General features: G+C 40.0%; 1 protein-coding gene across 1 annotated transcript; it reads right to left on the bottom strand.

Annotated features, from left to right (window-relative positions):
• Positions 1-261: 261 nt before the first annotated feature.
• On the bottom strand, positions 262-7,988 carry LOC311060063 (uncharacterized protein). The gene is made up of 4 exons (XM_084078190.1): positions 7,883-7,988; positions 4,350-6,010; positions 2,604-2,610; positions 262-2,436 (listed from the first exon to the last, which is right to left on the bottom strand). The coding sequence occupies exons 2-4, from the start codon at positions 5,999-6,001 to the stop codon at positions 769-771; spliced, it is 3,327 nt and encodes a 1,108-aa protein (XP_083934316.1). The 5' UTR covers positions 6,002-6,010; positions 7,883-7,988; the 3' UTR covers positions 262-768.
• Between the last annotated feature and the right edge of the window lie 4,229 nt (positions 7,989-12,217).

Below are 12,217 nucleotides of genomic sequence, written 5' to 3'. Positions count from 1 at the left end.
TATACCGACTCTGCAGCTCATTTACCATTCATGCAAAGTAGAAAATACAGTGTGTCCTGAGTGTATGCGTGTATATTTGTGAAACTCAGCCAAGCTAACATGGTGGTGTGATATTAAACAAATGATCTGCAGTGAGGAAATATATATATATATATATATATATATATATATATATATATATATATACACACACACACACACACACACACACACACACACACACACACACACACACACACACACACACACACACACATAGTGTGTGTATAAGATTACATTTATTTTTTAAATGTGTTAGATTGTTTTTGTACATCTACATAAATCTATAGAAGAGGGGGAAAAAATGAAATAATGATTTAGGCACAACACAATGAATAAGAATTTAAGAGGTGCACAGGCATTTGCACATTTTGAATAAGTTTCCCCAGCTTCTGTAAATGACATCGTGCAGCTACAGTACATAAGAATCAATTTTTTTACATCAGAATTATTGCATTTCTCTTTTTTTAACTGCTATATACAGTAGCAACTGCATGTACAAGACTAACAATGAAATATTCTATGTCTCGCCTACATTTTTCCTTCTCATTATTGAAACAATTTACAAGTCTTAAACTTGTTTCACCAAAAGAAATGGAATGTCAGTAATTATGAGCTAATTTAATTACGGAATAATTGTTTTCAACTAAAAGCTTAAAGTAGAACTTTAAATAAATTGAATGGCTTTGACAGTTTGAAGAAAACAAGAACCTTGCATATAGGTTTAGTCTACTCTGTGTGATTGACAGGAGAGATGATCAGAGGAGCAGAATTTTTACCACTGCAATTGTTATCTGGACTGAAGTATGGATAGAATTTCTCAGCAAAGGTGCAACCAGTGTAAGAGTAGAGATGAGCTCTGTGCTCCGCATCATAAAAGGAGACCAGACCCTCCTCAACATCCACAAACACTCCCACTTTCTGGGGCTTATTCCTTACAGGGAGGAGGACCAGAGAGCAATCAGAGGCCTCATACTCAATTCCTTTATCCAACCATATAGTCCAGTAACCATCGTCAGGGCTCAGTGTGATTGGTCCTTTCCTGTCGATGGACTCTCTGGCCACTCCTAAAACCCAGTCAGTCTTCCCTTTAACCTCAACCTCATAGTAAAACCTTCCTGAGGAGAAGCTTTGTTTGCCTAAGACAGAGAGACTCTCAGAGAATCTCTCTGCATTATCTGGGACATCATTCTCTATGCCTCCATCATTCACTTGTTTTCCATCTTCAGACAGGATGAGACAGCAATGTGCTGTATCAGGGTCTAGAGTTACATCCACTGCATATTGCTGGATCCTCCTTAGCTCAGCATCACACAGCTTGTCCATGTCATGATTTAGTCTCACTGATTTGAGTGTCTTCTCCAGCTGAGCCATAGCTGTCCTCACAGTCCCAGAATAGGAAGTCTGATGGACAAGCACCTCTGTCCAGTCCTTGGTGGGTGGAGGCGTATTGTTGATGGATGTGAAGTTCTGGAGGAGCTGGAGGTGGTCTTCAGTGTTTGAGAGCTGCTTCAGCTCAGAGCTTCTCTTCTTTAATGCAGATATTTCCTGTTGCAGCTCTTTAATGAAGCCTTCAGCCTGTTTCTCTGTTGATTTCTGTTTCTGTTCAATCACATCATTGAGCTCAGCCTGGCTTCTCTCAATACAGCTCATCAAGGCAGTGAAGATCTGTACACTATGTGCTATCTCTTTGTCTGCATCTGTCTTACTGAGCTCGACTGAGTGTTTCACCTCCTGAATCTTCACTTGTCTCTCCTGGATCATCTGTTGAACTTGAGTCTCTGTCTTTCCCAACTCAGCCTTCTTTCCTTCACATTCCTCTTTCATAGATACAATTTGATGTAACCTGTGGTCTGACTCAGTGCAGAACTGACACACACACATGTGGTCAGTCTTACAGAACAGCTCCAGAGGTCTGTCATGTTTCTTACACATAACGTCTTCCAGGTTCTTCACAGGGTCGATTAGTTTGTGTCGTTTTAACGCTTTGGCTCTCTGATGAGGCTCCAGGTGAGTCTCACAGTAGGAGGCCAGACACACCAAGCAGGACTTCAGGGCCTTGAGCTTGATCTCAGCACAGACGTCACAGGGAACTTCATCTGGTTTAGCAGCTTCTTGGTTTGTGCTGGAAGTTTCTTTGAGCTGCTGTGACTTCCTGAACTGATCGGCCATCTCAGACATGAATGTATTGACAAAGACTTCCGGTCTCTTGTAGAATTGTTTGTTACATAGTGGACACTGACAGACATCACTAGTGTCCCAGTAATGTGTGATACAGGTTTTGCAGTAGTTGTGTCCACATGGAGTGGTGATTGGATCGGTGAACACATCCAGACAGATAGAACACAGGAACTGCTGTTCAGACAGGAGAAGGCTGGCAGACGCCATTTCCACACACTGAGAACAAAAGTGAAAGTCAAGTCAAATTAATCTGTATACAGTAGCACATGTAAATAATAAGAATTATATTTATAAAGTACAGCCACCTCATGCCCCACACTGTACGCACACACACACACACACACACACACACACACACACACACACACTCTCACCTAACTAACCAAAGGCCTGGGGAAATAATGGCATGAATAGGGCTGTCACGATTACAAATCACGAGTCACAGATTAATTGTCACTCAAATAATTGCGATTAACGATATATTTCGTTGAAAATTAATGGAACATTATGAATAAAAATTACATTTTAGCTTTCGTAAACAAAAGTTGCACAGGGCAGACATGACAAATAACACATATTTAATTACTTTATACTTAAAAATAAACATTAATAGTGGAAATAGCCGATCTATAAGCTCAAAACGCGTTTGAGCTTATAGATCTGCTATTTCCACTATTTTTATATTTTTTATATATAAAATAAGTGCGATTAGACGATTATGTAACCACCTTGTAGATCGGCTGTTTTCGGGGAAGAGATTTAGTGTTGAGGAAAAAAAGGAGCACGCCTAGTACAGAGCCGTGGAGGACTCCGGTCAACAAGTATATAGGGTTTAAATGGTTAAGCCAGATACTGTAGATGACTCAGTTATAGCAGATCAAAGGTCACCAGGAAGTATATTCGACAGAGTAGGATCATATACTGTATAGTGAATGAAAGAATGAAATGTAGTACTTGAAGGACATTTCTCGTAATTTACACCAAAAAACATTATACCATATAGTATACAGTATTATGTATTATACTGAGAAACATAATGCAGAGAGACGCTCAGACTTCACCTCAATGTAACACTTCATGGAGACAAATATGTAGACATGTAGAACTTCAAGGCAAATTAAAATGGTACATTTTTGTTTACCAGTGTTTAGAACTCTTATCTATACCGTACTCACATGTCAAAAGTCTTTAAGTCTTCTCTGTTTATGTGAAAATACTGTTGATTTGAAGAGCACTTTATAGAGAACGTGCTCCTCTGTTGTCAGTCACACTGCTGCGTTCTTTACTTTCGTTTTTGATACGTCATGAATTGCCCACACTTTGTAAACATTAACCCTTCACTGGCATCTTTTGTGCGATTGTGTGATAAGGTTAAAAAGTGCAGAATATTTTTTTTATATGTACCATAGTTACATTTGTATTCTATGGGGTAGATACAGTAATAAAGGGCATTTACTTTTTCTTCTGCATTTGACCCAGCAGTATAGCAAGCTCATCTACCATTCATGCAAAGCAGAAAATGCAGTGTCTCCAGCGAGTGCTTATTATATTTATGAAACTCAGCTAACATATGGTGTGATATTGAACAAATAATCTGCAGTGAGGAAATTGACCAGATTAAACAAAGTGTGTATAAAATAACTTTATTTTTGAAATGTACATCTACATGAATCAATAGAAGAGAAAAACAAAAACAAATCTGAAATAATGATTTAGGCACAACAAAATGAATAAGAATGTAAGTGGTGCACAGGCATTTGCATTTTTTACAAGTTTCCCCAGCTTCTGTAAATTACATTGTGCAGCTACATAGGCTAAGAGTCCATTTTTTAACACAGAATTATTGCATTTCTCTTTTTTTAACTGCTATATAGCAACTGCAAGTACAAGACTAACGATGAACTATTGTATGTCCCTCCTACATTTTTCCTTCTCATTATTGAAACAATTTACAAGTCTTAAACTTGTTTCACCAAAAGAGATGGAATTTCAGCAGGTATGAGCTCATTTAGTTACAGAATAATTGTTTTCAACTAAAAGCTTAAAGTAGAACTTTAAATAAATTAAATGGCTTTGACAGTTTGATGTAGGAAACAAGAACCTTGCATATATACGTAGGCTTAGTCTACTCTGTGTGATTGACAGGAGAAATGATCAGAGGAGCAGAGTTTTTACCACTGTCATTGACACATGGACAGAAGTATGGATAGAGATTCTCAGTGAAGGTGCAACCAGTAAAAGAGTAGAGATGAGCTCTGTGGTCCACATCATAAAAGGAGACCAGACCCTCCTCAACATCCACAAACACTCCCACTTTCTGGGGCTTATTTCTTACCGGGAGGAGGACAGGAGGGCAATCCTGGGCCTCATACTCAATTCCTTCATCCAACCATATAGTCCAAAAGCCATCGTCAGGGCTCAGTGTGACCACTACTTTCCTGTCGATGGACTCACTGGCCACTCCTAAAATCCAGTCAGTCTTCCCTTTAACCTCAACCTCATAGTAAAACCTTCCTGAGGAGAAGCTTTGTTTGCCTAAGACAGACATACTTTCTGAGAATCTCTCTGCATTATCTGGGACATCATTCTCTATGTCTCCATCATGCACTTGTTTTCCATCTTCAGACAGGATGAGAGAGCGAAATGCTGTATCAGGGTCCAGAGTTACATTCACTGCATACTGCTGGATGCTCCTCAGCTCAGCATCACACAGCTTGTCTATCTCATGATTTAGTCTCACAGATTTGAGTGTCTTCTCCAGCTGAGCCATAGCTGTCCTCACAGTCCCCGCATAGGAAGTGTGCTGGGCAATCACCTCTGTCCAGTCCTTGGTGGGTGGAGGGGAGTTGATTGATGTGAAGTTCTGCAGGAGGTGGAGGTGGTCTTCAGTCTGTGAGAGCTGCTTCAGCTCAGCGCTTCTCTTCTTTAATGCAGATATTTCCTGTTGCAGCTCTTTAATGAAGCCTTCAGCCTGTTTCTCCGTTGATTTCTGATTCTGTTCAATCACATGATTGAGCTCAGCCTGGCTTTTCTCAATACAGCTCATCAAGGCAGTGAAGATCTGTACACTATGTGCTACCTCTCTGTCTGCATCTGTCTTACTGAGCTCGACTGAGCGTTTCACCTCCTGAATCTTCACTTGTCTCTCATGGATCATCTGTTGAACTTGAGTCTCTGTCTTTCCCAGCTCAGCCTTCTTTCCTTCACATTCCTCTTTCATAGATACAATTCGATGTAACTTGTGGTCTGACTCAGTGCAGAACTGACACACACACACATGGTCAGTCTTACAGAACAGCTCCAGAGGTCTGTCATGTTTCTTACACATAACGTCTTCCAGGTTCTTCACAGGGTCGATTAGTTTGTGTCGTTTTAACGCTGCGGCTCTCTGATGAGGCTCCAGGTGAGTCTCACAGTAGGAGGCCAGGCAAACCAAGCAGGACTTCAGGGCCTTGAGCTTGATCTCAGTGCAGATGTCACAGGGAACTTCATCTGGTTTAGCAGCTTCTTGGTTTGTGCTGGAAGTTTCTTTGAGCTGCTGTGACTTCCTGAACTGATCGGCCATCTCAGACATAAATGTATTGACAAAGACTTCCGGTCTCTTGTAGAATTGTTTGTTACATAGTGGACACTGACACACATCACTAGTGTCCCAGTAATGTGTGATACAGGTTTTGCAGTAGTTGTGTCCACATTGAGTGGTGATTGGATCGGTGAACACATCCAGACAGATAGAACACAGGAACTGCTGTTCAGACAGGAGAAGGCTGGCAGACGCCATTTCCACACACTGAGAACAAAAGTGAAAGTCAAGTCAATTGAATCTGTATACAGTAGCACACGTCATACCAGGTAAACTCTCTTAATATTAAACAAACAAAGAATATAGTAAGAATTATATTTATAAAGTACAGCCACCTCATGCCCCACACTGTACGTACACGCACGCACGCACGCACGCACGCACGCACGCACGCACACACACACACACGCACACACACACACACACACACACACACACACACACACACACACACACACACACACACACACACACACACACACACACACACACACACACACACTAACCAAAGGCCTGGGGAAATAATGGCATGAATAGGGCTGTCACGATTACAAATTTAAGTTGACGATAATTATCACTAAAATAATTGCGATGAACGATTTAATTGTGTTTCTGTCGTTGAACATTAATGGAACATTATGAATAAAGATTACATTTCTGTTTAGCTTTTAGCTTTCGTAAACAAAAGTTGCACAGGGCAGATAAATAACACACATTTAATTACTTTATACTTAAAAATAAACATTAATAGTGGAAATAAACGTATCGCGGCGGGACGCGTTTTGAGCTTATAGATCTGCTAGTTCCACTATTTTTGAATTTTTTTAAAATGATATGACATTTTTTAACATGGAATTGATTATGACGATTATGCAAAAATAATTGCGATTATATAAAATAATTGCGATTAGACAATTATGTAATAATTGTGACAAGCCTAGGCATGAACCCTAGTGTCCTTATTCTGGGGTGAACATTTGGCGAGTGTGCGTCGCAACGCGAAGGATTGCGAGCTTGTAGATCGGCTGTTTTTGGTGAAGAGATTTAGTGTTGAGGAAAAAAAAGGAGCAGGCCTGGTACAGAGCCGTGGAGGACTCCGGTCAATTAAGTAGGGTTTAAATGGTTAAGCCAGATAGATGACTCAGTTATAGCAGATCAAAGGTCACCGGGAAGTATTTTCAACATAGTAGGCTCATAGTGGATGAAAGAATCAAATGTAGTACTTGAAGGACATTTCACCTAATTTACACCAAAAATAATTATACCATATATATAGTAGCCTTGGATCAAGACTATCATATACGTATTTTATTGATTTTGACATTTTTATCTACAAAAGTCAGAATCGATAAAATACATCTATGATAGTCTTGATCCAAGGCTAATATAATGTATGTATCATGTATTATATTGGGAAACATAATGCAGAGACGCAGACTTCACCTCAAAGTAACACTTAATGTAGCCATGGTTCACATGACGCTCGTCTGTCACAAGCGTCATGGCGCAACTTGTTCCTGGTTTTTGAATTTTCTCCATTTACAACCCGTACATCTACATAAACGTTCAGATTTCAAATATAAAGTGCTTACCCCAAGGTCACGGATGTAACAAGTTAAAACGCCCGGGTTTCAGTACCCGTATCTTCCATATTGTTCAATAAAAAGCATTTTAATCCGATCGGCGGCCATTTTATCATAGTTATAATGTATCAGAGTGCAATACACCTCTCAACCGATAGAGTCGCGTAGTTGAAAGCATATATTTTGAGAAAATGGCCACCGATTGGATTAAGTTTATTATTGAACATTACGGAAGATACGGGTAATGAAACCAGGCGTTTTAACTTGTTACATCCTTGCCCGTGGGATCAGTACTTTATATTTGAAATCTGAACGTTTATGTAGATGTACGGGTTGTAAATGGAGAAAATTCAAAAACCAGGAACAAGTTGCGCCATGTCATGTTTCAGGGCTACACTTATGGAGACATATGTAGGAATGTGGAACTTCAAGGCAAATTAAAATGGTACATTTTTTTTTCCCAGTGTTTAGAAACTCTTATCTATACCGTACTCACATGTCAATGTCTTTAAGTCTTCTCTGTTTATGTGAAAATACTGTTGATTTGAAGAGCACTTCATAGAGAACGTGCTCTGTTGTTCTCTCACTGCTGCTTGTTTCACTTTCGTTTTTGATACGTCATGTGATTGTGCCACACTTTGTAAATATTAACCCTTCACTGGCATCTTTTGTGCGATTGTGTGGTAAGGCTAATATAAGTGCAAAATATTTGTTTTATATATACGTGTACCATAGTTACATTTGTATTCTATGGGGTAGATACAGTAATAAAGGGTATATTTACTTATTCTTCTGTATTTGACCCAGCACGCAGTGTACTGCTCAGGTAAGCACACAGGGGAGCAATAGGCTCTTTGCACAGCAGCCATATTATTACTTCCTTCACAGACCGTGTTACCAATGACACTAATGAAGGCTCTGTTCCATTTAGTGTAGCACAGTGGTTTCCACGACCCCCATAACCAATTGTACCCGTAAGGGTCCATTTGGTTCCATTTGTACACTCTCAGAGTTACACACCTGTAAGGGGCCATTTGGAAGCCCATGAGGGTCCCTGGACCCCAACTGTAGACCCACTGGTGTAACAGAGTGTTTCCAGTGGGCCAACATGCACAATATCAGCACCCTGACTCTGTTTGACCAGAATGGAACAGAGCCTTCATTAGTATCATTGGTAACACCTGTGAATGTCTTCATAATATGGCTGCTGTGAATAGATCCTATAGGGATTAAGGATCAAACTGGCGACTTTCTGATTCTCAGACAGATGTTCTAGCTACTGAGCCACTCTGCCACCTAATACAATGTCTGATAAGAGAAATATAAGTTGTACTCTGACAATTACTTTTGTCATTTATGGTCATACTTGCAAACTATTTTTCAACATGCATTTGGTTAAGCAACCCTTGTTCCCTTGTTTCAGTCACTTTGTTATCATCTCCAGGAGGATGGAGATTATAGTTTCTCTGTCTAAATTAATTATTTTATGCCAACCGTCCCTCCAGGCTATGGGATACACGTCCACAAGTCTATGGGTTGGAATTAGCCAATTGGGCACAGGTTGTCCGTCCGGCACATGGGATCAAATACAAGCGATGATGCATTATGGTAATACATAGTTTTTTATAAATGTTTCAACATTATGTTACCCTGAGGTATGCATTGTAACTTAGCTGCCAATAGACAGGTTTCCTGTTAGTAAACATTGAGAGGAATATGACCGCGCAGCTGCGGGGGGAAGCCTATGGGTGCGTTTGGAAATTACGCACCGGAGCACACTCGCCTATTAGTTTGTATTGGCCAGTGCGCTCACTGCCGCTCAGGGCTGTATTTTCGAACGCGCCTTCCACCCCCAGGCATGCGCAGATTGCGCATTCTGCTCTGTGATGACGTCGCTCGGAAACCCGTCTATAGGCTCTATGCACAACAGCCATTTTGGAGAGAAATTGGGCCTCTTCCTTACTTCCTTCACAGGTGTTGTTATTAATGAAACAAAGGCTCTGTTCCGTTTAGTTTAGCACAGTGGTTCTCAAACGTTTTAACATTTCAAGGACCCCTTTAACTCTGAGAGTGAACTAATGGAACCAAATGGACCCTTACGGGTCCATTTGGTTCCATTAGTTCACTCTCAGAGTTACACACCCGTATGGGAGCCTTTTGGAACCCCCTCAAGGAAACATGAGGGTCCCTGGACCACACTTTGAGACCCAATTGTGTTTCCAGTGAGCCAACATGCACAACATCAGCACCATGACTCTGTTTGACCAGAATGGAACACAACCTTAATCAGCGTCACCTGTGAAGGAGATAAGAAGTGGCCCAACTTCTTTCCAACATGGCTGCTGTGCATAGAGCCTATTACTGTGTTCCCAGTAGAGTTTGAGGTAATCTCATCTCCCAGCAGCCACATTAACAACTGCTGCTTTTACTTTTCAGAGATCGTTTCAGCTGGGGAATGGCCAATACAACCACACTTTAGGAGCCCAGTATAAACCTAGCCCTAACTCGCTCGAGTGCTGTCATTTAGGATGTTCCCAGCACCCTAACCCCAGGCTCTCTGCTGTCACCAGTGACGCTCCTACCACCCCAGATTCCATTGTCCTAATGCTACCAATGCTACCAGTGTCCAGCACCCCCAGGCGACATATTCTTGGCAGGTAAACTCAAAAGTCTGCTCAAGAGTTTGCTCCACACAAGCATGTCTGAGTACTTTCTGCCAGATATAAGACAATATATTTTCAAATCCACAGCTATTTATATAGAAGACTGTCATCACCTGTCACTCGGTTTGTTTTGTAAGCACATTGACTGAGGTAGACTCTGGTAAATACCGTTGGTTCTGACAATCAGGTTTTGTGCAAAGCGCAGAAATTGTCATGCACACAAAGGCAAAGCACCCACATTGCAGTGTGATACAGGCCATTACTGCTAGTGTCTATGGTCTCTTAGTATTATGTTGTCATTCCACAAACTCAACTTTTCAGTTAATTGACTGCCTTGTTAACTTGTGTAGCCCTAATGCCTTTGTCACTCCATATTTTCACAGGAATGAGAAGACACCATGCAGTGTCCACAGTGAATGCATTGACTACTGTACCTCGGGGAGTCTCACTCTATTGGAAAGTGAGTGCAGACAGTTTCGGGAGTGTAAAGCAATCAAAAGGACAGCAGCTGTGGCCACTGGCCACAGTGTTCAATAATAATTGTGTGGCGTTCAACAATAACATTATTAAAGCTGTGTTTGTCCAATTAGTTGATGTCCTTAGAGAGACATTGTCACAAGCAGCAGTACATTCAGATTTAGGTTAACATTTTGAAGACGCGGTAGCAGTTTGCAAACTTAAGCCTGGGGGCCCCAGAGGGTATATCATTTATATATATTTAAAAATATATATTTTATTAATGCTGTCAAAATTATCGCGTTAATGGTGGTGATTAATTTTCAATTACCGCCGTTAAAGTTTGACAGCATTAAAAAATATATATATATATATATTATTTGAGCGTGTTATATGCTCTGCACAGACTGTGCTAACAAAAATAAATAAATAAAATTGTGTGTGTGTGTGTGTGTGTGTGTGTATATATATATATATATATATATATATATATATATATATATATATATATATATATATATATATATATATGTGTATGCGTGCGCGCTGTCTGGCAGAAACCAGCTAACTCCAAATTGTTTTTTTTTCAGGAAATGACAAAATCATAACCAAAAGTGGAGTTAGGAGGTTTTGTTCATCATTGATAAGAACAGCTGAATGGACCTCCAAGCTCACAATGAGGTTGGAGGTCAAAAGGGGGTGGAGCCTGGAGTCAGCAAACCCCCCTTTTGTGGAGTAAGCTGGGTTAGCAGTAAATTTGAGGATCCAATGGAGTTAGCTGGTTTTGTCAGAAGCGCTTTTTAATACTTTTTATTGATTCAATATTTTTTTAATCAACACACAGACGTAAAGAGTGTTCAATAGCACTGATTTATGAAAAAAAAAGCAAAAGCGGAAAAATTGACTTAGCTGGTTTCTGCCGGACAGCAACGATATTACAAGATAACAGGAGGATAAAATAAATTAAAATAAAAGTAAAAACAGAATATAATGGGAGTATAATTTAGCAACCGGTATACACAGAATTCATTCAATTAAATATATTCTAATATAGTGAATGCAAGACTTCCTTTCAACAATAAATTGCTTAAAGATGATTATGGCAAAAGGTGTAATCTAAAGGTAACGATAGCAAGTCACCTTTACATTGTTAGGATCGACACATGGACACTTCATTCAGAAATAAGGTTGAACTTAAAACCTCTACTAGTACTCTTTTATATTTATCCACATGAACCCTAGCGTCTCTATTCTAAAAATAAATATCAGATCTACAAGCTTAGATCAGCTAGTTTATGTGAAAATATTTAGCGTAGAGCAAAAACACGAAGGGCCTAGTTTAGAGATTGTAGGTTTTAAGTGGTTAAAATTGCACATAATTATGTTTGCATTAAAGGGGAGGGGAATATCACTCATTTTCAACATTGAACTACGTCTTTAATACACTTTAGAGCTGTTATCTTTGTACTCCGACAAAAGTACACCTTGCGTATGTCACTGATCACATGATCTCAATTCATTCCTGTTAAAGTGATGAATAAGAAGTTGGTCATGAAAAGGGCACTTTTCCATATGAGGGCCATCCTGCAGGTGCTCAGTTACTGGTTAGTTCCTATGTGTGCAGCACATATCTGATTCGAGGAGAAAGGGGCTACTGTTATTAGACAGATTACTTAAAAACACTGCATCGGTAGCAATCTACAACAAAGAGA

Source organism: Gymnoscopelus microlampas (assembly GCF_963454915.1).
Source record: "Gymnoscopelus microlampas genome assembly, chromosome: 14".
Lineage (NCBI taxonomy): Eukaryota > Metazoa > Chordata > Actinopteri > Myctophiformes > Myctophidae > Gymnoscopelus > Gymnoscopelus microlampas.
This window is presented reverse-complemented; position numbering and strand designations above follow the sequence as displayed.